At 38.9% G+C, this 26,671-nt stretch overlaps 1 protein-coding gene across 1 annotated transcript in view; it reads right to left on the minus strand.

The window, feature by feature from the left end:
- Window positions 1-673: 673 nt before the first annotated feature.
- The window catches only part of LOC309799133 (uncharacterized protein C1orf87), a gene marked incomplete at both ends in the record, with an annotated part of 88,865 nt that continues 62,867 nt past the window's right edge, over window positions 674-26,671 (minus strand). The window contains 4 exon segments of the mRNA XM_082612139.1: window positions 674-834; window positions 8,783-8,990; window positions 12,236-12,300; window positions 12,959-13,002. Coding sequence (XP_082468265.1) covers window positions 674-834; window positions 8,783-8,990; window positions 12,236-12,300; window positions 12,959-13,002 — 478 coding nt within the window.

Raw genomic sequence — 26,671 nt, forward strand, 5'->3', positions numbered from 1 at the left:
TGTTACCTATTTCCACAAACCTTTGTTCCAGGAGTCCCTCCTCAAAACATGTATTCAATACTCTGGGAAAATATCCTTGGAGACAGCGTAACATCATCTAGTTTTGTACTAGAGAAAATATTGGACTTGTTCAGAAAACTTCACTTGAAATTCTGCTTCTGCTGCTTAGTATTAAGATAATATATTGTTAATACTTTTATTTTTCTTACAATGTGGAAATCCTAGAATAGTGACTAGAGGAAAGGCTGACTTACTCATCCAAAAAAGATATATTTAGGTCTATTATTTCACAGGCATTTTGGGAGTTGACAATATCTAGCATGTTTTTTACTATATGGAATTGCAGGGTTTGCAAAAAAACAGTTTGATCAGCAATACAGAAAAAAAAATCATTGAATATTCATCATCAGCTTTTTAAGAATAGAAGGGGATTTTAAGAAATTGGGTTTTGGCCACCTCTGAAGAGAAAACCTGGTTTCCTTGTATCACTTTGAGCTGCTTATGAACGAGCATCATAGCCAGAAACCAAGTCGAAGTTCAAAGTGTCGACAATAGCTGCATCGGCCTCAGCTCTGACAGCGCCTCCACCACTGCACTCGGGCTGAGGAGAAACATGTGTCCGGGTAAAAAGGGAGACAAAAGGAACATCTGTTCTCACAATATGGGCTTGTTATCATAGCTCCTTTAAGTACTGAAGCGCTGGCTCCAAGAGCATATTTTCTCCAGCATGGAATCTCCGCAAGGCTTGGTCAATTTTCCGAGGGCTCAGGGACAGGTTGTAAATAAGATTGTAGTTGTGAATGAGGCATCTGGCTCGTTCCTTCTCCAGAATTCCTGCCATTGGGTTGGGTGGGTGGGAGATTTTTAAAGAGTATTTTTTTAGAGTATTTTTAAAAGAAAAACCAAGAAAGAGGAAAATGCATTAGCTTGAATGACTTCTGAGCAAGAATTAAATGCTAATATTTTGAAATTTTAAGCTTCTTAAAAACCAAGTGACACCCTAAAAATATATTTACAATCCTGGCTATGCATAATAGATGTTGAGAGGAATCTGAGGGTGATTTTGGGGAGGAGATGGGGTCCAATATAATCCATAGGTAGACTCTAAAGCAATTTTAGCTTGTTCTTCATAGCCATAAAATTTTAGAAGACCAAGTTTTGAAAATGGTGGGGTGCTGGCTAAAAACAATTCCTAATTGCTCTAGTTTATGTTTATCTTACTGAAATATCCAAACATGTTCCTAGACATGCAGGATTTAAACAGCTCATTTTTATGCATTTCTGGAAATATATTTACTGTGACTCCCTCCAGCTTGCTGTGTGATCACAGGTAAATCACCTAACTTCTTGTGGCTTAGAGTCTAGATCTGTATAATAGAGATGGTGGTGCTTATCACAGGACATACTCTGGTACCCACGTGTTATTTGTACCAATGCCAATGTGTTGTCCATGCTAAGGGTAAGTAGATTTTGATAGTTGCAGAGAGGAGTTTAAGTGTAGAACACAACAACAGCAAAGGTCAATGACTCATTCATAAGCTCTTAATTGTGAGCTTATATATGTCAGATACTGTGCTTGGGAATAGAGAGGATTTTGAGAAGTGGTCTGTTACCTTAGGAAGATCACCAACCAGTTGGGGTGATAAGAGACGCAGAAAATTAACTAGAGTGCAACAACAATAACGACTGATACTCATATATAACATTTACCATGTTTCAGGCACCCCTCCAAACAATTTACCAATATTAACTCACTTAACACAACAGCCCATTTTACAGAGAGAAAAACTGAGGTATAGGGATGAGCAGTCACTTGCCCAAGGTTGTTCTGGTCCATGCATTTAACCACCATACTGTATTATAGAATGAGGGGAAAGAGATTGTTTCAAGCAGGGCTCAGATTGTTTTCTAAATATTTTCCATGAATTGTGAAGATCTACGCTACAGGTGTCAAGCTTTTAAATATCTTTTATAGGGGTGAGATACATCCCTTGCATGTGGCTCTACTAGTCTCCTGTACTTGTGCAGACTATAATAATGATTGTGAAATTCTTTCTCAAAGAATCCAGAAGGAGTGGTCCCCTGGTCATTTTGCAGAAAGCCACGACCAGTCTATTAGATTTGGGCTATAGTGGATACCTGTCATCTCTGTTTGAGCTCTGTTTGGATTTAAACGTGCAAGGGACAGCTGAGCATGATGCTCCTCTCTGAACTGCTCTGTAATGAGTGTTTTTAACAGTGGACTACAGACAGCTGGGGTCCTAATGTGATTTATTCCATTCAGTTCTATTCAGTTCAGTCCTGTCCCGTCCCTTCGCATCCCATCCCATCCCATCCCAGCCCAGCCCATCCCATCCCATCCCATCTCATCTCATTCCATACCATCTTATCCCATCTCACCCCATCCTGTCCTATCCAATCCACTGTTTTTTAATTGTCTATTCTCTTCAGGTTTATTTACTGTCTCTTTCTCCTATTAGAATGTTGGCCCTTTCCTCTGCAGAAATATCTTTCTTTGAGTTGGCCAATTGCATCTTTGCAATTTTCTGGATTGGGTGAAGGCTCTTGACCTGGTCTAGGTTGGATCCCTCAAGACATTTCCTCATATTCTACCTCTGGAACTATAAGTCATGGACTTTGGAGTAAGTTACTTTAATTTTTGAGCCTCAGTTTCCTTGACTCTAAAATAGGGATAATTAACTTGTTTGAAAATTAATAAAATAGTAAGTGCTTAGCACAGTGCCCAGAACTATTAAGCACTCATTAATGTAGGTATTTTTATCGATAGTTATAATAGTTATATCAATATTACTTAAAATACATAAGAAAATATTTTAATTAGAAGAAATTATTTATATATATAATTTAGTTTATATTTTAATTAAAAATTAGAATTAATGTTAAAAAATGCATATAAGAATTACCACTGGTGTGTGTGGGGGGACTTTTCTTCTATCTTCTAAGTTTTACCATTGGTAGAGGATTCACGCCTCAGACAAAAGTCCATTGACTGAAATTTATCTCTGTCTAATTTGCTGTCATTAGGGGATGCCCAAGACAGCTGCATAAAATAACCTTACAATCCATCTTAGTGTTGGGAAGCTTGTCCTTGTCCCACCAGAACCAGAATGAAATAAGAACCTCTTTATTATCCACTTCATGTTCAGTTTACAAAGAATTTTTAAATTTCAGTGGATCCTTTCTCAAATCTGGGAGGTATGTTTTATTATTATCAGTCCTATTTTATAGACGAGGAAACAGGCTTGGCGAATATAAGTGACTCAGCAATTGGTGAAGTCTGGACTTGAATCTGGTTAAAAACACACAAAGAAACAAACCAACAAAGTAACAAACAAAATCTCATGATCTTTCAGGGGGATTGGTATAGCGGGAAGTCCAATAGAACTGGGTTAGAATTATGCCTCAACTTCCCACCTGCTGATATTTTATCACTTTGAGTTTGGCTTTCTCCTCTGTAAATAAGGACATTAATCCCTTCAGCATGTGGTTGATGTGAGGAGTTAGTGATGCAGCGTATGTTAAGTCCAGACCCATGTCCTTGAGGGCTCTCATTGCACTATGCCTCCTTGAACTCTAAAATATTTTCTGTCTAGCCTTCAGTTCACTGGGAAAATTCCTAATCTACCAGTCACTCAAATATTTATCCCAACCCCCCATCTTTCTTTAGAAAGCATGACCAGTTATTCATAGTCATTCCTTATTCTTTCTCCTCAAGGATATTTTCTTGACAACACCCATTAAAGAATAAGCTCAGAGTAGGTTCCCAGAAATGCTAATTTGATGATGGATGTTCTGCCTTCACCCTGGATGAGGAACACCCTGGCCTACATATTTCCTTGCACATAATAAAGAGCACTGATTCATCATTGGGCAGAGTAGGGATGATCTGCTCAGCGTCTAGAGGAGGGCCATGGTGGTCTGCTAAATACTGTGGCTAATAAACCAACAAGATGACCTCAGTTAATCCTCTTTCCTCATTAAAGATAGTTATAGATGTTTCCAGATTTGGCTGACACATTCCTTGGCTATTGAGGAACTAATGAATTTCATAGAAACAGAGAAAACAGGCATAAATAGTGCAAAGGCCATGAGAAAGTCATTTCAAATCTACCAGAATCTGCCCCAAAGTCAACAAAACTCCGTTTTTCCCCAGAGCATTCAGAAGTATGAGAAAGGTCCCAGTCTTTGGGAGTCTCTTAGCAACTAAATTTATGATCCATCATCCACCATCAAAACTCAGCATTTGTTTCTTTGGAAACGTCTTTTCTCTCTACCTGATTTTTTGTTTTGTTTTGTTTTTGTTTGTAACCCCATCAACACTCTCACAGTCTTGATATGTATACACAGACTCATGAAATAAAGGTTATTTCAGTAAACTTTTGATCTCCCTTTTTCCCAGTATCTTCCTTAAATGATCCATTTCAGCTTTCCCTGTGTTCTCTGGTTGAACCTTTGGTGGACACTGGGTAGAGAATTAAGCCTCATTCCAGCTTTCAGGATTCACAATAGGGTCTCAACTTCACTATGCAATCCAACATGACCGTCAGTCCTGTCTTTCTCACTCTCTTCCCCATCATACTCATTCTCACCTTCTAACCTTTGCAGAAGATGGTTTCACACTCAGAATGCCCTACCCAGCTATTCAAAGTCTACCTCTCCTCTGGGTTCAGCTCAAGTTCTCTCTTCCAAGAAGCCCTCTCTGAGTACTCACTGAGCTTTTTTCATCTCCTCTGTCTTTGGACTCTTTAAGTCTAGTTTGTGTCTTTAATTATAATACTTTATTCTGTCTTTAAAATTTTTCTTTTACTGGCTTTGAACTATTGGCAACCTCTGTGTCTTACCTAAAAGTTCCCTGAGGCCAGAGACCATGTCTCATCCTTTCTGGTTTCCCTCCTGGTCCAGCCTCTAGCACAGGGCTGGGCTCATAACAAATGTTTAATAAATGAGTTTCTAATTCATCTAGATGCATTTTTTATCTAAAATTTTCATTCCCCCCTCTCTTTGGTATAGTTATTAGAAGTCATTGGGTATTATATGGTATTCATACTTCATGTGGTCTAGAATTAACTTGCATTGGAAATTCAAAGCAAAATGAAACAAAAACATACAGAGAATGGAAAGGCATTAGTGCTGTTATATGATTACTTCTAGAAAGTACTAATGTGTACACTAACTTTTTTTATTGAGATGTAATTGATATATCACATTGTGTAAGTTTAAGATATACAATGTGATGATTTTATACACATATATATTATGAAATGTTTACTGTAATAAGGTTAGTTAACAAATCCTTTACCTCCCATAATTACCATTTTGTTGTCGTTGTTATGGTGCATACATTAAAGCTCTACTCATAATAACTTTCAAGTACACAACACAATATTGTTAATGAGAGTCACCACTCTGTATGTTAAATCCTTGGAATTTATCTTATAACTGAAAGTTTCTACCCTTTGACCAACATTTCCACATATTTCCTGGCAACCACCATTTCTATGTGTTCCATATTTTTAGACTCCACATATAATGCTAAGTCTTCATGAATAACAGTATGTAGTTAAGGACAACAATTTCAGTGCATGTGTTTTTGTATGTGCTGCCTCTTATCCATTTCACAGGTCTCTGACCTAGTTCTGAATTTCATTATCTCACTTAAGCATTGCAATAACATCCTTTATCCTTTTTATGCTTTAAATTTCTCCTTCATTCTGCACATAGCCATCAAGGACCTTTCTGAAATACAACTTCATCATACCACTCTCCTGCTTAGAAACACAATGTGCTCACTAGTTTGAATTAAATCCAAGTTGCTTGGTCCATCATCTAGATCTGATCCCATCCTATATTTTCACCTTTTTCATTTAATATTCTTCTTAATAGCCCTTGTATTCTATTCAAACCAAATTCCTTGTATTGAGCTTCATACATAATGCTTTGCTTGGCTAACTTGCATGTTTGCCAGGAAGGACCCTCTATTTCAGTCCTTTGTATACAAACTGCACTTTCCCTTAATGATCAATTTCACACTAACATAACCTTATCACCTCACTAGGAATGAATTCTCCTTTGTCTGAATGCCCACACAGCACCCTCTAATGGTATTTGTCACCTTCTATTTTGGGTTTAGTTATTTATGTACATTCATTTAGTTGTTTCCTAAAAAAAAGGTTGAACAGAATTGTGCAAGGTACTCAGGATAAAAAAGTATCTTAGTACTTAGATAGTACTAAGTCCCAAATAGAAAAATACAATATATCAAACATGATAATGGGTGTTAAAGAACTCTTAAGAGGCCAGATAAATGTTGGCCTAAATCTGTCTGGGGAAATCATGGGAGTCTCAGAGGAGTAGAGCTTGAGTTCTGACATAAATGTGTTTAGGTATTTTTTAGCCAGGTGGAGAGTGTGGGGAGTTGGCAGGGATAGAGCAGAGGCAGACAGCTCAGGTAGAGGGCGTAGGGTTAGAAAAGGCACAGCCATTGGCTTCTCTGGTGGCGCAGTGGTTAAAAATCCACCTGCCAATGCAGGGGACACAGGTTCAAGCCCTGGCCTGTGAAGATCCCACATGCCGTAGAGCAACTAAGCCCGTGCGCCACAGCTACTGAGCCTGTGTGTTACAACTACTGAAGCCTACACACCTAGAGCCCGTGCTCCACAACAAGAGAAGCCACCGTAATGAGAAGCCTGCACACCTCAACGAAGAGTATCCCCTGCTCGCCACAACTAGAGAAAGCCCATGGCAGCAACAAAGACCCAATGCAGGGGGCCTCCCTGGTGGCGCAGTGGTTGAGAGTCCGCCTGCCGATGCAGGGGATACGGGTTCGTGCCCCGGTCTGGGAGGATCCCATATGCCGCGGAGCGGCTGGGCCCGTGAGCCATGGCCGCTGGGCCTGCGCATCCGGAGCCTGTGCTCCGCAACGGGAGAGGCCACAACAGTGAGAGGCCCGCGTACCGCAAAAAAAAAAAAAAAAAAAAAAGACCCAATGCAACCAATAAATAAATAAATAAATAAATTTATTTATTTTTTGCGGTACGCGGGCCTCTCACTGTTGTGGCCTCTCCCGTTGCGGAGCACAGGCTCCGGACGCGCAGGCTCAGCAGCCATGGCTCACGGGCCCAGCCGCTCTGTGGCATGTGGGATCCTCCCGGACCGGGGCACGAACCCACGTCCCCTGCATCGGCAGGCAGACTCTCAACCACTGCGCCACCAGGGAAGCCCAAATTTATTTATTTTTTTAAAAAAGAAAAGGCACAGCCACAGGAGAAAGCAAGGCACATTTGAGGAAGGCAAGTTATTCATTATGATAGGGTAGGATATGCTGAGAGAATTACAATAGAAGGAGAAGATACTGGTCAGGTGGATAGGGACCAGCTTTTGCCTTGCCAAACAGTTTAGAGTTCAGCCTGTTAGCAGGCATGCTGATGATTTCAATCAGGAGAATTACAAGGTTGGATTGTGGGTTAGAGACTAAGAGAAACTGTAAGCAACCTGGTGGGGGATTCATGTCTGATTTATCTTTGTGTTTCCTGATTGTGCTCAGCATAGTGCCAGGCACATGGTTTATGTACAAATTGTATTTGTTAAGAAGTGAAAGAAAGGGAGGTGTCCACTCTTAGACTGCAACACAAATGGACATGTCCTTATTGTAAATAGTGCTGCAATGAACATCGGAGTGTATGCATCCTCTCAAACTATGGTTTTCTTTGGATATATGTCCAGGAGTGGGATTGCAGGATCATATAGTAGTAGCTCTATTTTTAATTTTTTAAGGAACCTCCATACTGTTTTCCATAGCGGCTGTACCAATTTACATTCCCACCAACAGTGTAAGAGGGTTCCCTTTTCTCCATACCCTCTCCAGCATTTTTTGTTTGTAGATTTTTTGATGATGGCCATTCTGACTGCTGTGAGGTGGAACCTCATTGTAGTTTTGGTTTGCATTTCTCTAATAATTAGTGATGTCGAGCATCTTTTCATGTGTTTTTTGGCCATCTGTATGTCTTCTTTGGAGAAATGTCTATTTAGATCTTCTGCCCATTTTTCGATTGAGTTGTTTGGGTTTTTTGATATTGAGCTGCATGAGCTGTTTGTATATTTTGGAGATTAATCCCTAGTCAATTGCTTGTTTGCAAATATTTTCTCCCATTCTGAGGGTCGTCCTGAATGGACAGAGAAGATGTGGTACATATATACAATGGAATATTACTCAACCATAAAAAGGGATGAAATAATGCCATTTGCAGTGACATGGATGGGTCTAGAGATTGTCATACAGAGTGAAGTACATCAGAAAGAGAAAGACAAATATATAATATTGCTTATATATGGAATCTAGAAAAATGGCACAGATGAACTTACTTGCAAGGCAGAAATAGAGTAACAGATGTAGAAAACAAACTTATGGTTACCAAGGGGGGAAGAGGAGGTGGGATGAATTGGGAGATTGGGATTGACATGTATACAGTACTATATATAAAATAGATAACTAATGAGAACCTACTGTATAGCACAGGGAATTCTACTTGGTGCTCTGTGGTGACCTAAATGGGAAGGGAATCTAAAAAAGAATATATATATATATATATATATATATATATATATATATATATATGGCTGATTCACTTTGCTGTACAGCAGAAACTAATACAACATTGTAAAGCAACTATACTCCAATAAAAATTAATTAAAAACATTTGTGGAGCCCAGTACAAAATGAAAAAAAGAAAAAGACATATGAGCTGTAAGCTGCACACGTCACCTGTATTACTCAGATCACAGAGGTAGAGGGTATTTTCTAGCTGCCTGAGCCTGTCGATCCATGTCTCACATTCTTCAGATGTGTTCTTCATCACTGGATTGACAAAAGGCTGTGAGAGTGGCCTGATCTTCAAAGCGCTCAGGAGATCTTTGGGGGCTGAAGTCTCAGCAGGCGGGTTTTCTGGCTGCAAATCCTTTTCTGGAGTTTTCTACCAAAACAACAAACATTTCACTGGCAACATATTCATAACCCAGAGCTCCCCCAGTATCTTGGCCAACATGAGGCTACACAACTAGCAAGATTTATTGTAGGCCTGGCTTTGTAAAGCTGGAGGATGAGTTTCAAGTCCTCTGTACCATAGGACCATATCTGCTAAGTCTTTCTGGATATAGACTACTATGTTGAATATTTTCTTTTTTCTTTAAGAGAAGGATAAAATTGTGACTTTTATTCAGTTTGCATTTCTGATTTACACAAACAGAGGTTTTTGTAACTGACTAAGATTTTCATGATGTTCTACTCTGTTTTATACTAGTGGGATCCATAGGCAATGCTTATAATTTCTTGGTGGAAAAACCTCTGGATCGTGAGTGTGAGATTCTTGACAAAAAGTGATTGAAACAATAGTGGTGTTATCTTTGGCTTGTGGACTCACTATAACGAAGCATAAGGCACCACTAGTTCTGTCTGTCCTATTCATTTAACAAAGGAAGCTGAAGTCCAGAGTGGGGAAGTGACTTACTAAGATCATATAGTGAATGATAGACACAAAACTAGATCGAGGGTATAGAGGTTATATCTAGCTCATCTTTGTATCCTAACCCCATGTCCAGTACAAAATAGAGATCATTTTAGAACAAATAGACAAATGAGGTCAGTAGAGCCATGTCAGACATTCTGTCACCTGTCATGTAGAGAGAGTGAGCATCTATTGTTTGATCTGCCCAACCCCAGTTTTCCAGGAATTGCCCCTCCTTTCAATCCATATGGCTGTAGAGAGAACCATCATGTGTCTAAGCACATAGTGCAGGACTGGGCACCTAATGCAAAATGTTCAATAAACACATTTTCCAGTGATTTTGGAACCATTTGTGAGAGTTAAAGCCAGAGATAGGAAAACAGAGATCATTCTGGATGAGAGGTAAGAAGAGAGAGACAGAGAGGATATGAAACAGCAGAGAAGAGAAAAGATATAAGAAGTCATGATGATGTTCAAGGTTCAAGTCTTTGATTTTATTGTTATGTTTCTATCCTTGGGGAGATATATGTATACAGATATATATATATATATAAATAGTATGCTCCTTCCTTATCCTTCTAATAAATTAAGTTGGTAGAGTTGGTTATATTAATTGTATTTCAAATATTCTTAACTAATTTGTCATAGAATTAGGCTTTCCAATTTGTATACCATCTGTGCTTCTCCCAAATTTCAAATACCTGAATTTCTCCAATTTTGTACCTTGTCTCAAACCTCTCACATATAAGCTGTGGAGATCCCCTTTCTCTAAAGAATAGTAATTTCAATAAGAGGCCAAGTTAACAAACATGGATTCAGCTGCTACTGGGGAACGTGAAGAATTGTCTTGTTTAAAATAATATAATGCTATACAAAACTGTACCCATACGGATGACTAGTGATCAGTACATTTTGAGAGATTAATATATAAGAATTCTACTTTGATAAAGTCTATTTTGGGAGAAGCTGAAAGTTTTTATAAAGTAAATAAAATAGTGATTCTTATACTTTTTAGAGCTTTGGACCACTTTAGAAATCCAATGAAAACTTTAGATAATCTACCCAGATAAATGCACATTTACATACAGTTTGGTGGATGATTTTAGAAAATTCAAAGAGGTCCTTAGAGCTGAGAAACTGACTTTAAATAATTATATATTTCTTCAGATAGTTCAACACTCTCTTTGACCACTAAAGACAGGGAATGGGGGAATTTGTATGGGCCTGAATTAAGCTAAACCTAGGAAGTAAGTACGTAAGTAGATAACTAACTAACTAACTAACACACCCTATACTGTTTTGGTCCCACTGTGTCAGGATGAAGTCTAAATTCCTTGCTTGGCCCATAAGACCATTCAAGTTCCTGTTCTTCCTTCTCTTCTTTCAATGTATACATCTTTTTCTCCAGCCACATAAAACCAGAAAAAAAATACAGTTGTTTGATGCCCTTATGCCTTATATACGCTGTTTCCTCTGTTGTAAAAGTCCTTCTTGCTTCCTATGCCTTGATGTGTTGGGCTCCTACTCATCCTCCAAGGCCCAACTCATATTTCACTTCTTGGGGGAAGCCTTCCCTGATAGCCCCAGCCTAGGTGAGGGGCAATTCTTTGTAGCCCCTTTATCCATCATAGCACTTATTATGGGATAGTGTAATTGCCTGTTAGAGTATCTCTCCCATCCCCTAAAGATCTTGAGCCTGGGCCTGTGAGATAATCATTTATGTATCTTCAAGTTCTGGTTAGTGACTGTCACATAGTTGGTTCTCAAGATATGTTTATGGAATGAATAAGTGAATGAATAAATGAATGATTTTCCTGGAACAATAGGAAAGTTGCTTTACCAAACTTCTGCTTCAAATCCCCTTTCTAAAAAGTGGGACAACGAATGCTGCTTATACAGGAATATGAGAAGAATCGATTATTGCAGAGAGGCAGTAAAATCCTCAAACAAGAGGCAAAATAAAAGAGCAAAGTATATATTTTTTATAATCTTATTCACAGCACACTTAACACTCAAGGAGAAAAGCATTTGCTGTTGTTTCTTGCATGGCAAGAGGCTTGCCAAAATGGATACTATTTTCTAAAATATTTCGAAGTGTGAAGTGCATGAAGAGGCCTCCCATCATCTGAAGATGAATTGTGTTCTAATCCGGGCATTTAAAAACAAGAACAACAGAGAAACTCAGGCTGTTTATCAATTCTGTCTGCATCTTCTCCTGGTTAAGTGCTGGGAATATTAAAATGAATTTCAACTGCTTGCCAGATTTTCTTTTTTTTAAATCAAAGAGCCCATTACATTTTAAAATGTGATGTCTGGGGAAAAGGTCACCCTAAATTTCTGGAAGCTGGACTTAAGATGTTAAAATAAGTCTCACAACCATCCTTTTGGCAGTTAGTGGACTGGTCACAGGCTCTAGAAGGACACCTGTCCACATGCTACAAGTTCAACTTTCAGGGGCCAATGGCAAACCCATCACTGAGTGGTGATAGTGGTTTCTGCATGCATACCAGCTAGGAGAGAAACCAACCACACTTTAGGAGTTTGTCTCTATTCCTTCTCTGCTGGAGTAGAATCTTGAAGTCAAAGATAGTCTGATATCAATGCACTGGGTGGAAATCAAAACCTCAGAAAGGAGGGTCTCACCCAGCATCAGTGAATAGAAGGCGAAGGATTGATGAAGCCCTTCGTCGAGGTCTGTATACCCAGCTGCATACCATATGTTCAGTTTTTCCTTGAGATATCTCATTAACTTCAGGATGCACTGGAGTAGCAGAGGTTTCTTTTCATTTCTTTCCTGGATGAGAAAGAAAAAAATGGTTTTAGTTTGGTCTCTTCATTTTAACACATACACATATACATCCAGGCAAAGAAAATGTTGAGGCTCTGCTATACGATTGGCATTGTAAATGGTGATGGGATACACTGGTGGATAAGAAAGATCTAGTTCCTGCCCTGATGAAGCTCACAAAGGGGAGGTAAATGTTAAATAATCACTCAAGATTATTATTTAATTACAAACTACCATAAAGACAACACAGGAATATGTGAAAATAAATTCCTTTTGGGCTAGGGGTAGGAGTGGCGAAGGATCAGAGAAGGCTTCTTGGAGGAAGTGACACTTAAAGTGGGGACCTGAAGGATGAATAGGAGTTTCCAGGCAAAGGTGATGGTGGGCATGTGCATAGAGCAGAGAGTTCCAGATAAGCAGAGACATCAGCCTGTAGAAATGTCCTGTATAAGGAGGGCTTTTACAGTTTGGGAAGTGGCAAGGGACCTCTTCCTGTGGTCCTGCCTCTTAGAGAAGCAAGCACTTCTGCCTCCCTTTCCACCCAAGTTTGCACTTGAAGGATCATGTAAAACCTTTGTATTCTCCCTTCCTTGTTCCTTTCAATGGTCAGAAGTCCTCTATGGGAAGAGGTTTGAATGGCATCCCTAACCCAGGAGATTTTCCTGTCCAGGTGCTAGCTGCTCAGGCTGCTGCCTTCATGAATAGAAGAAATTTCCTTAGGATGCAGGAAAGAGACATAAAGACCTTCAGTTTAAATCCTCTAAGGCTTATTGTGGGCATCATTCACTCATCACTCAGCACCTGCCATCAGACTTGGCAACATTCATTTACTGTATAAATCAGTATGACAACTACACAGCATAGACTTCTGGGAGCTTCAGCTTCAATATTTAATGTGTAATTCAAATATTCCATTAACAAATACATATTGTTTCTGAGTTGGGTGTTGCTATTTTCAATAAAATGGTTCAATCAATGAATTTTAAACAAAAGGTAGAGGGTGACAGTATAACACAGTGGTGGAGAATAGAGGCTCTGAAGTCAGATGACTTGGGTTTGAGTCTTGGCTCTTTTCTCTATTAGCTGCATGACCTAGGGCAAGGGACTTGTCCTCTTTGTGTCTCAGTTTCCATTTATGTAAAATGGGGATAATGCCATCTATAGGTTATTGTGAGGATTAAATGAACTAGAAAATGTAAAGCAAATACTTGGAGCATAGCAAGTACTCAATAAATGTTAACTAATAGTGTTATCTATGTAAGGATGTTTATATAAATAAATTCACAATTGGATTAAAAAGCCTTTTGTTAGGCTTTTAACATTGCACCTACAACTCATTATGAATCTTCTCCCACAGTTTCTTGATGGAGAAGGCAATGCGATTTCATAATCTTCTCTGAAGTCCCAGCACCCAGCATTAGAATAAATACTCATTGCATGTTGGTTGACTAAATGGATGATCATGTGCCCTAATCTGAAGTTTGGAAAATACAGTCACTGAATATATAATTCTGTGTCTCCCATTCTTTTTCAGGCCCTATGGGAGGAAGGATTTCTCTCTTTATCCTTCTATACGTAACCCAGATGCTATAGATGAACTTTGGTGTCAGATCTGAATGCTATAATCTGGCTGCTTCCCTTTACCAGCCACAAGCTTTCAGATCCTAATTTTGTCAGTTGTGAAAAGGGAATGATAATAGCTTTCTGCAGTAATATTGTGAAGATTAAAAAAACTTACCTAATAAAATGCGTAACACAGGAAAGATGCCCAATACCAGGTAGTATTATTTGTTACTGTGTTATTTTATGTGATCTTAAGCAATCTAGTTTCTCCAGAAAAGAGGACTTTACATTAATTATGATGTGCCAGGCATTTTTGTGGGCACTGTTCACATGCATTATCCCTTTTAGTATAAGATCTAGAACCTAGAGTTTGTCCTGGTCCAGTTTCTCTACTGTCTGCACTTCTAAAAGTTCTATTAGAAGAAGATGGATGCTTGTCTCCCTGGTCTCTTTTAAGCTTCCCTTTCTCCCTCCTAATGCCTATAAGCATATTTTAAAAGGTAATGGTTTGCACATGTGAAAATTGAGAAACCTGAGGCAGAGCTGATTTTTTTTTCTTTCTAACACAGCAGGAAGGATAAATAATAACCATCTGTCTAGACTGCCAGTTGAAGATTTGTGCTGGAAGAAATAGGCCAAGCTGGCTTCTAGAGATTTCCAGGTATTGGAAGAACCAGGTTTTACAGGGCTTCCAATGGTTTCTGAGTTACACAGCCAGCCCTACCCTCTCTCCCCCACCCCAACTAATGACTTGAAATCAATGGTCTTCAACACTGGCTGCTAAAATGCTCCCACCTGGGGAGCTTTAAAAATTACCAATGCCTAAGTGTCACGCAGACCAATTATATCAGAATCTCTAGGGGTGAGAACCCTTTGGGAATTCTAAAAAATTCCCAGGTTATACTAAAGTAAAGCCATAATAGATAACAACTGACTTAAAAAATGAAATAATGTCATTTGCAGCAACATGGATGGACCCAGAGATTATCATACTAAGCGAAGTAAGTCAGGTAGAAAAAGACAAATATAATATGATATCACTTATATGTGGAATCTAAAAAAATGATACAAATGAATTTCTTTATAAAACAGAAATAGACTCACAGACATAGAAAACAAACTTATGGTTACCAAAGGGGAAAGGGGTTGGGGCTTTCCTGGTGGTGCAATGGTTGGGAGTCCACCTGCCGATGCAGGGGACACGGGTTCATGCCCTGGTCCGGGAGGATCCCACATGCCACGGAGCGGCTGGGCCTGTGAGCCATGGCCGCTGGGCCTGCACGTCCAGAGCCTGTGCTCCACAACGGGAGAGGCCACGACAGTGAGAGGCCCATGTACCACAAAAAAAGGGGGGGGGAAGGGGCAATGGGAAAGGGAGGAATAAATTGGTAATTTGGGATTAACAGATATACACTACTATATATAAAATAGATAAACAAAGATCTACTATATAGCACGGGAACTATATTCAATATCTTGTAACAACCTATAGTGTAAAGGAATCTGAAAAACATTATATATATATATATATGAATAACTGAATCACTTTTCTGTATACCTGAAACATTGTAAATCAACTATACTTTCTAAGAAAGAAAGAAAGGAAGGAAGAAAGAAAGAAGAAAGAAAGAAAGAAATGAAGAAAAAGGAAGAAAGAAAGAAAGAAAGAAATGAAGAAAAAGGAAGAAAGAAAGAAGAAAGAAAGAGAAAGAAATGAAGAAAAAGGAAGAAAGAAAGAAAGAAAGAAGGAAAGAAAGAATATGGCCTCATTGGATCTACTGGATGAAGCTTTTGTGAGAAGAAGACGTATATATCTTGAATATCTATATATGTCAGACATTTCCCACGTGTTTTCTTAATCTGAAGAATAACTCTGTGAGGTAGAAATATCTCCATTTGACAGGTGAGGAGACTGAGCAATGAAAGTTTCAGTTATCTGCTTGAGATGACAGAGGTAGGGTTAGGTTGGGATTCTAACCCATTCATTCACTCAACAAACATTTGCTAAATGCTTATTATGATACAACAATGAACAAGGCAGAATCTTCTCATGGAGTGTACATTCCAGTGGTGAGGGCAAACAAGTAGGTACAAAAAATAACGTCAAGTAGTGATAAGTGCTAGAAACACAACTAAAGCCAATGATGGGGGTAGAAAGTAATTGCAGTTGCTATTTTTAGATAGATAATTCAACAAAGGCCTCTATGAAGTGACACTTAAATAGAGTCCTGAGTGGAGAAACAAGGGAGAAAGCCATGCAAATGTCTGGGGAAAGATCATTCCAGGAAGAAGCTATAACAAAGGCAAAGGCCTCAAGGAAGGGAGTATTTGGTGCATTCAAGCAATAGCTGAGAGAAGAGCCTAGCTGACACGGGATGAAAAGAGAAGAGAAGTGGGTTAGATATTTGCAGAACTAAAGGGCCTTATGGGCCATGCATGAGACCCTTCATTATGCCCATCTAGTGATATCTTGCTTTGTAGGGGCCACCCCTCCCTCATCCCAGTGCTGTGGTTTGGTGGGAATATCCTTAGTTCCAACTCCAATCTTGGTTTCTGATTCGTTGAAGACTATTTTGGCATCCCAAACACAGTCTTGTTTCAAAGACGGACATGAAACTCAGTCTGAGTCTCTGAGATGAGAGGAGATATCTGTTATAGTTTCTTAGCTAGTAAAGTTCTCTCCTTCTTGGCAGGACCTCCCAAAAGAGAGTGCTGTGAATATATGATGAACATAGCTGCCAGAGCTATTTTGCTATTGCAGGAGTGCCCAGAGCAGTTGGGACACCAACATTTAGAGGCTGAAGATGATGCCAACACCAGGTAAAGCAATCAGGGAGCCAGAAAGAGAGCAGATCTTTGATCTGACACTTGAATGGCTAGATCAAACCATGTCTATAGCTCTTGCTGCTGCAAGACTTTTAAGTTACATAAACGAAATCTCTTTAATGTCTAAACAAACTGAGTTGGATTTTCTGTCCCTTCAGTATAAGTAGTTCTAACTAGGAATTACTATGGATTTTTTTTCTTAATAAAAGGGAGGTTAAGCTCTTAGCCATTTTTCTGTGCTATCTTGAGTGACGGGCCATCAGAAAATGTTTGAGGGGATCAATGAACCTCTGAGGCTACCATCATTCCCTCCTAATTTTCTCCCATCAGTAGTCATGCTACAGCCCTGCTCCATGCTTCCTGCTCTCCTTCTTTCTTTCCCTCACTTCACAGGCTCCACTGTGAAGAGATTCAAAGTTGGGGTCATATTTCATTTTTGTAAAATACTACTTTAAATCTTAGAACAAACCATGTTTGGAGGAGTCTAAGCTCTTTTGTGCTTGTCTTCATGGGAGTTTGTATCATTTCTTGGATCTGTGGTTTGAGATATTTTTATCAGTTTTGGAAATTTTTCAGTCATAATTTCTTCAGATATTGCTTCATCTATACTCTCTTCCTCCTCTCCTTCTGCGACTTAATTACACATATCTTGGATAGTGTCACCATTTCCTATATGTCTCTTATACATTCTGTTTTGTATATCCCATCATCTTTTCTCATTTATGCTTCAACCTGGATATTTCCTATTGAATGATATTCCAGTTCACTAATCCTCTCTTCAGCTATCTTCTATTAAACCCATCTGTTGAGTTTTTAAATTTAGTTTTTGTATTTTTTAGTTCTAGATATTCCATTTGATTCCTTTTATAGATTCAAATTAATGGCTGAAAATTCTTCATCTTATTCATTTTCTTAAACGTATTAATTAGAGTTATTTGAAAATCCATGTTCTGTTTTGTATCATTCATGACCATTTCTAACTGAACATTTTGTATGGATAATTCTAGAGATTTTATGAGATGTTAATGTCTTCCACGGAGGGGTTTTTCCTTCTTTCTGTTGGTTGTTCAATTGGAATTTCAAACAATAGCTTTCAAAGAAATATTGTTTTGTATTTTTAAAAATTTTTATTGGAGTATAGTTGATTTACAATGTTGTGTTAGTTTCAGGTGTACAGCAAAGTGAATCAGTTACACATATAGATATATCCACTTTTTTTTTTTTAGATTCTTTTCCCACATAGGCCATTGCAGAGTATTGAGTAGACTTCCCTATGCTATACAGCAGGTTCTTATTAGTTATCTATTTTATATATAGTAGTGTGTATAAGTCAATCCCAATCTCCCAATTTATCCTTCACCCCACTTATCCCCTGATGACCATAAGTTTGTTTTCTTTCAATTTTTTTTTTTGGCTGCCTTGGGTCTTCGTTGCTGCACATTGGCTTTCTCTAGTTGGGGTAAGCGGGGGCTACTCTTCATTGTGGTGTGTGAGTTTCTCATTGTGATGGCTTCTCTTGTTGTGGAGCACAGGGCTCTAGGTGCACAGGCTTCAGTACTTGCAGTGCATGGGCTCAGTAGTTGTGGCATGTGGGCTCTAGGGCATGCAGGCTTCAGTAGTTGTGATGTACAGGCTCAGTAGTTCTGGCTCACAGGCTCTAGAGCACAGGCTCAGTAGTTGAGGCACATGGGCTTAGTTGCTCTGCGGCATGTGAGATCATCCTGGACCAGGGATTGAACCCATGTCCCCTCCATTGGCAGGCAGATTCTTAACTGCTGCGCCACCAGGGAAGTCCCCATAAGTTTGTTTTCCACATTTATGACTCTACTTCTGTTTTGTAAATAAATTCATTTGTACCCCTTTCTTTTTTTTTCTTTCTTTTTTTTTTTTTTTGCGGTACGTGGGCCTCTTACTGTTCTGGCCTCTCCCATTGCAGAGCACAGGCTCCAGATGCATAGGCTCAGCAGCCATGGCTCACAGGCCTAGCTGCTCTGTGACATGTGGGATCTTCCTGGACCAGGGCACAAACCCGTGTCCCCTGCATCGGCAGGCGGACTCTCAACCACTACACCACCAGGGAAGCCCCATTTGTACCCCTTTTTTAGATCCCACATATAAGCAGTATCATATGATATTTGTCCTTCTATGTCTGACTTACTTCACTCAGTATGATAATCTCTAGGTCCATCCATGTTGTTGCAAATGGCATTAGTTTGCTCTTTTTTATGGCTGAGTAATATTCCATTGTGTATATGTACCACATCTTCTTTATCCATTCCTCTGTTGATAGACATTTAGGTTGCTTCCATGTCCTGGCTATTGTAAATAGTGTTGCAATGAACATTGGGGTGCATGTATCTCTTTTGAAATGTATCTATTTATTTATTTATTTTTGGCTGCATTGGGTCTTCATTGCTGCATGCAGGCTTGTTCTTGTTGCATTGAGAGGGGGCTACTCTTTGTTGCGGTGTGTGGGTTTCTCATTGTGGTGACTTCTCTTGTTGTGGAGCATGGGCTCTAGGTGTGCGGGCTTCAGTAGTTGTGGCACGCGTGCTCAGTAGTTGTGGCTTGTGGGCTCTAGAGTGCAGGCTCAATAGTTGTGGCGCATGGGCTTAGTTGCTCCATAGCATGTGGGATCTTCTCAGACCAGGGCTTGAACCTGTGTCCCCTGCACTGGCAGGCAGATTCTTAACCACTCTGCACCAGGGAACTCCCACATGTATCCTTTTGAATTATGGTTTTCTGGGGGTATATCCAGTAGTGGGATTGCTGGGTCATATGTTAATTCTCTTTTCAGTTTCTTAAGGAACCTCCGTACTGTTCTCCATAGTGGCTGTATCAGTTTACGTTCCCACCAACACTGTAAGAGCATTCCCTTTTCTCCACACCCTCTCCAGCATTTATTTTTTGTAGATTTTTTGATGATGGCCATTCTGACTGGTGTGAGATGATACCTCACTGTAGTTTTGATTTGCATTTCTCAATAATTAGTGACGCTGAGCATCTTTTCATGTGCTTTTTGGCCACCCATACATCTTCTTTGGAGAAATGTCAATATAGAGGTTCTTCCATTATTTGATTGTTATTTTATTTATTTATTTTGATATTGAACTGCATGAGCTGTTTGTATATTTTGGACATGGATCCCTTGTTTGTTGCTTCGTTTGCAAATATTTTCTCCCATTATGAGGGTTGTCTTTTCATGCTGTTTATGGTTTCCTTGCTGTGCAAAAGCTTTTAAGTTTACTTAGATCCCATTTGCTTATTTTTGTTTTTATTTTCATGACTCTAGGAGGTGAGTCAAAAAAGATCTTGCTGCAATTTATGTCAAAGAGTGTTCTGCCTCTGCTTTCCTCTAAAAGTTTTATACTGTCTGGCCTTATATTTAGGTCTTTAATTAATTTTGAGATTTTTTATTTTATTTATTTATATATATATATTTATTTATTATAACATCTTTATTGGAGCATAATTGCTTTAGAATGGTGTGTTAGTTTCTGCTTTATAACAAAATGAATCAGTTACACATATACATATATCCCCATACCTCTTCGTCTTGCATTTCCCTCCCTCCAATCCTCTCTATCCCACTCCTCTAGGTGGTCACCAAGCACCGAGCCAATCTCCCTGTGCTATGCAGCTACTTCCCACAAGCTATCTATTTTACATTTGGTAGTGTATATATGTCCATGCCACTCTCTCACTTTGTCCCAGCTTACCCTTCCCCCACCCGTGTCCTCAAGTCCATTATCTAGAAGGTCTGTGTCTTTATTCCTGTCTTGCACCCAGGTTCTTCATGACCATTTTTTTTTTTAGATTCCATATATATGTGTTAGCATACTGTATTTTTTTCTCCTTCTGACTTACTTCACTCTCTATGACAGACTCTAGGTCCATCCACCTCACTACAAATAACTCAATTTCTTTTATTTTTATGGCTGAGTAATATTCCATTGTATATATGTGTCACATCTTCTTTATTCATTCACCTGTCAATGGACACTTAGGATGTTTCCATGTCCTGGCTATTGTAAATAGACCTGCAATGAACATGATGGTACATGACGGTTTTTGAATTATGGTTTTCTCAGGGTATATGCCCAGTAGTGGGATTGCTGGGTCATATGGTAGTTCTATTTGTAGTTTTTTAAGGAACCTCCATACTGTTCTCCATAGTGGCTGTATCAATTTACATTCCCACCGACAGTGCAAGAGGGTTCCCATTTCTCCACACCCTCTCCAGCATTTATTGTTTGTACATTTTTGATGCTGGCCATTCTGAGCAGTGTGAGATGATATCTCATTGTAGTTTTGCTTTGCATTTCTCTAATGATTAGTGATGTTGAGCATCCTATCATGTGTTTGTTGGCAATCTGTGTATCTTCTTTGGAGAAATGTGTATTTAGGTTTTCTGTCCATTTTTGGATTGGGTTTTTTTGTTTTTTTGATATTGAGCTACATGAGCTGCTTGTAAATTTTGGAGATTAATCCTTTGTCAGTTGCTTCATTTGCAAATATATTCTCACATTCTGGGGGTTGTCTTTTCATCCTGTTTATGGTTTCCTTTACTGTGCAAAAGCTTTTAAGTTTCATTAGGTTCCATTTGTTTATTTTTGGGTTTATTTCCATTTCTCTAGGAGGTGGGTCAAAAATGATCTTGCCATGATTTAGGTCATCATAGAATGTTCTGCCTATGTTTTCCTCTAATAGTTTGATAGTGTCTGGCATTACATTTAGGTCTTTAATGCATTTTGAGCTTATTTTTGTGTATGGTGTTAGGGAGTGTTCTAATTTCATTCTTTTACATGTATCTGTCCAGTTTCCCCAGCACCACTTATTGAAAAGGATGTCTTTTCTCCACTGTATATTCTTGCCTCCCTTATCAAAGATAAGGTGACCATATGTGTGTGGGTTTATCTCTGGGCTTTCTATCCTGTTCCATTGATCTATATTTCTGTTTGTGTGCCAGTACCATACTGTCTTGATTACTTAAGCTTTGTAGTATAGTCTGAAGTCAGGGAGCCTGATTCCTCCAGCTCCATTTTTCTTTCACAAGATTGCTTTGGCTATTCAGGGTCTTTTGTGTTTCCATACAAATTGTGAAAAAAATTTTTTCTAGTTCTGTGAAAAACTCCATTGGTAGTGTGATAGGGATTGCACTAAATCTGTAGATTGCTTTGGGTAGTATAGTCGTTTTCACAATGTTGATTCTTCCAATCCAAGAATATGGTATATCTGTCCATCTGTTTGTGTCATCTTTAATTTCTTTCATCAGTGGCTTATAGTTTTCAACATATAGGTCTTTTGTCTCTGTAGGTAGGTTTATTCCTAGGTATTTTATTCTTTTTTGTTGTAATGGTAAATGGGAGTGTTTCCTTAATTTCTCTTTGAGATATTTCATCATTCGTGTATAGGAATGCAAGAGATTTCTGTGCATTAATTTTGTATCCTGTTACTTTACCAAATTCATTGATTAGCTCTAGTAGTTTTCTGGTAGCATCTTTAGGGTTTTCTATGGATAGTATCATGTCATCTGCAAACAGTGACAGCTTTACTTCTTCTTTTCCGATTTGGATTCCTTTTATTTCTTTTTCTTCTCTGATTGCTGTGGCTAAAACTTCCAAAACTATGTTGAATAATAGTGGTGAGAGTGGGCAACCTTGTCTTTTTCCTGATCTTAGTGGAAATGGTTTCAGTTTTTCACCATTGAGGATGATGTTGGCTGTGGGTTTGTCATATATGGCCTTTATTATGTTGAGGAAAGTTCTCTCTATGCCTACTTTCTACAGGGTTTTTACCATAAATGGGTGTTGAATTTTGTCGAAAGATTTCTCTGCATCTATTGAGATGATCATATGTTTTTTTTCCTTCAGTTTGTTAATATGGTATATCACGTTGATTGATTTGCATATATTGAATAATCCTTGAATTCCTGGAATAAACCTCACTCGATCATGGTGTATGATCCTTTTAATGTGCTGTTGGATTCTGTTTGTTAGTATTTTGTTGAGGATTTTTGCATCTATGTTCATCAGTGATATTGGCCTGTAGTTTTCTTTCTTTGTGACATCTTTGTCTGGTTTTGGTATCAGGGTGATGGTGGCCTCGTAGAATGAGTTTGGGAGTGTTCCTCCCTCTGCTATATTTTGGAAGAGTTTGAGAAGGATAGGTGTTAGCTCTTCGCTAAATGTTTGACAGAATTCGCCTGTGAAGCCATCTGGTCCTGGGCTTTTGTTTGTTGGAAGATTTTTAATCACATTTTCAATTCCAGTGCTTGTGATTGGTCTGTTCATATTTTCTATTTCTTCCTGGTTCAGTCTTGGAAGGTTGTGCATTTCTAAGAATTTTTCCATTTCTTCCAGGTTGTCCATTTTATTGCCATAGAGTTGCTTGTAGTAATCTCTCATGATCTTTTGTGTTTCTGCAGTGTCAGTTGTTACTTCTCCTTTTTCATTTCTAATTCTATTGATTTGAGTCTTCTCCCTTTTTTTCTTGATGAGTCTGGCTAATTGTTTACCAATTTTATTTATCTTCTCAAAGAACCAACTTTTCGTTTTATTGATCTTTGCTATCATTTCCTTCATTTCTTTTTCATTGATTTCTGATCTGATCTTTATGATTCCTTTCCTTCTGCTAACTTTGGGTTTTTTTTTTTTGTTCTTCTTTCTCTAATTGCTTTAGGTGCAAGGTTAGGTTGTTTATTCGGGATGTTTCATGTTTCTTAATGTAGGGTTGTATTGCTATAACCTTCCCTCTTAGAACTGCTTTTGCTACATCCCATCAGTTTTGGGTCATTGTGTCTCCATTGTCATTTGTTTCTAGGTATTTTTTAATTTCCTCTTTGATTTCTTCAGTGATCACTTCTTTATTAAGTAGTATATTGTTTATCCTCCATGTGTTTGTATTTTTTACAGATCTTTTCCTGTAATTGATATCTAGTCTCATAGCGTTGTGGTCAGAAAAGATACTTGATATGATTTCAATTTTATTAAATTTACCAAGGCTAGATTTGTGAGCCAAGGTATGACCTATCCTTGAGAATGTTCCATGAGCACTTGAGAAAAATGTGTATTCTGTTGTTTTTGGATGGAATGTACTGTAAATATCCATTAAGTCCATGTTGTTTAATGTATCATTTAAAGCTTGTGTTTCCTTATTTATTTTCATTTTTGATGATCCGTCCATTGGTGGAAGTGGGGTGTTAAAGCCCCTACTATGATTGTGTTACTGTCAATTTCTCCTTTTATGGCTGTTAGTATTTGCCTTATGTATTGAGGTGCTTCTATGTTGGGTGCATAAATATTTACAATTGTTATATCTTCTTCTTGGATTGCTCCCTTGATCATTATGTAGTGTCCTTCTTTGTCCCTTGTAATAGTCTTTATTTTAAAGTCCATTTTTTCTGATATGGGAATTGCTACTCCAGCTTTCTTCTGATTTCCATTTGCATGGAATATCTTTTTCCATCCCCTCACCTCAGTCTGTATGTGTCTCTAGGTCTGAAGTGGGTCTTTTGTAGACAACATATATACGGGTCTTGTTTTTGTATCCATTCAGCCAGTCTGTGTCTTTGGTGGGAGAATTTAATCCATTTACATTTCAGGTAATTATCGATATGTATGTTCCTATTCCCATTTTCTTAAGTGTTTTGGGTTGTTATTGTAGGTCTTTTCCTTCTCTTGTGTTTCTTTCCTATAGAAGTTCCTTTAGCATTTGTTGTAAATCTGGTTTGGTGGTGCTGATCTCTCTCAGCTTTTGCTTGTCTGTAAAGGTTTTAATTTCTCCATCAAATCTGAATGAGATCCTTGCTGCATAGAGTAATCTTGGTTGTAGGTTTTTCTCCTTCATCACTTTAAATATGTCCTGCCACTCCCTTCTCGCTTGCAGAGTTTCTGCTGAAAGATCAGCTGTTCACCTTATGGGGATTCCCTTGTGTGTTATTTGTTGTTTTTCCCTTGGCTCTTTTAATATGTTTTCTTTGTATTTAATTTTTGATAGTTTGAGTAATATGTGTCTTGGCATATTTCTCCTTGGATTTATCATGTATGGGACTCTCTGTTTTTCCTGGACTTGATTAACTATTTCCTTTCCCATATTAGGGAAGTTTTCAACTATAATCTCTTCAAATATTTTCTCAGTCCCTTTCTTTTTCTCTTCTTCTTCTGGGACCCCTATAATTTGAATATTGGTGCCTTTAATGTTGTCCCAGAGGTCTCTGAGACTGTCCTCAGTTCTTTTCATTCTTTTTTCTGTATTCTGCTCTGCAGTAGTTATTTCCACTATTTTATCTTCCAGGTCACTTATCCGTTCTTCTGCCTCAGTTATTCTGCTATTGATCCCTTCTGGAGTATTTTTAATTTAATTTATTGTGTTGTTCATCATTGCTTGTTTCCTCTTTAGTTCTTCTAGGTCTTTTTAAAATGTTTCTTGCATTTTCTCTATTCTATTTCCAAGATTTTGGATCACCTTTACTTTCATTATTCGGAATTCTTTTTCAGGTACACTGCCTATTTCCTCTTCATTTGTTAGTTCTGGTGGGTTTTTACCTTGCTCCTTCATCTGCTCTGTGTTTTTCTGTCTTTTCATTTTGCTTATCATACTGTGTTTGGGGTATCCTTTTCGCAGGCTGCAGCTTCGTAGTTCCCATTGTTTTTGGTGTCTGTCCCCAGTGGCTAAGGTTGGTTCAGTGGGCTGTATAGGTTTCCTGGTGGAGGGGACTAGTGCCTGTGTTCTGGTGGATGAGGCTAGATCTTGTCTTTCTGGTGGGCAGGTCCACGTCTGGTGGTGTGTTTTGGGGTGTCTGTGGCCTTATTATTATTTTAGGCAGCCTCTCTGCTAATGGATGGGGATGTGTTCCTGTCTTGCTAGTTGTTTGGCATAGGGTGTTCAGCACTGTAGCTTGCTGGTTGTTGAGTGAAACTTGGTCTTGGCATGGGGATGGAGATCTCTGGGAGATATTCACCATTTGATATTACGTGGAGCTGGAGGGTCTCTTATGGACCAGTGTCCTGAAGTTGGCTCTTCACCTCAGTGACACAGCCCTGATGCCTGGCTGGAGCACCCAGACTGTGTCCTCCACACGGCTCAGAATAAAAGGCAGAAAAAATGAAAGAAAGAAAGAAAAAAGAAAGAAAGAAAGGGGATAGAATAAAATAAGGTAAGATAAAATAAAATAAAGTTATTAAAATAAAAAATAATTTTAAGAAAAAAATTTTTAAAGTAAAAAAAAAAAAACCAGATGGACAGAACCCTTGGACAAATTGTGAAAGCAAAGGTATACAGACAAACTCTCACACAGAAGCATACACATACATACTCACAAAAAGATGAAAAGGGGAAAAAATGATCTATCTTGCTCCCAAAGTCCACTTTCTCAATTTGGGATTATTTGTTGTCTATTCCTGTATTCCACACAAGCAGGGTACATGGATTTGATTGTCGAGCTTTAATCTGCTGCTTCTGAGGCTGCTGGGAGAAATTTCCCTTTCTCTTCTTTGTTCGGACAGCTCCGGGGGTTCAGCTTTGCATTTGGCCTCGCCTCTACATGTAGGTCACCTGAGGGCGTCTGTTGTTTGATCAGACAGGACGGGGTTAAAGAAGCCGTTGATTCAGGGGTTTTGGCACACTCAGGCCAGGGGGAGGGAGGGGTGCGGATACGGGGTGAGCCTGCGGTGGCAGAGGCCAGTGTGACATTGCATCAGCCTGAGGCGTGCTGTTCCTTCTTCCGGGGAAGTTGTCCCTCGATCACGGGACCCTGGCAGTGGCAGGCTGCACAGAGTCCCGAGAGGGCCAGTGTGGATAGTGACCTGTGCTTGCTCACAGGATTCTTGGTGGCAGCAGCAGCAGCCTTAGCATCTAGTGCCCATCTCTGGGGTCCACGCTGATAGCCGTGGCTCACACCTGTCTCTGCAGCTCCTTTAAGCAGCGCTCTTAATCCCCTCTCCTCATGCACCAGGAAACAAAGAGGCAAGAA

Source organism: Mesoplodon mirus (genome assembly GCF_964341445.2).
Source record: "Mesoplodon mirus genome assembly, chromosome: 3".
NCBI classification, from domain to species: Eukaryota; Metazoa; Chordata; class Mammalia; order Artiodactyla; family Ziphiidae; genus Mesoplodon; species Mesoplodon mirus.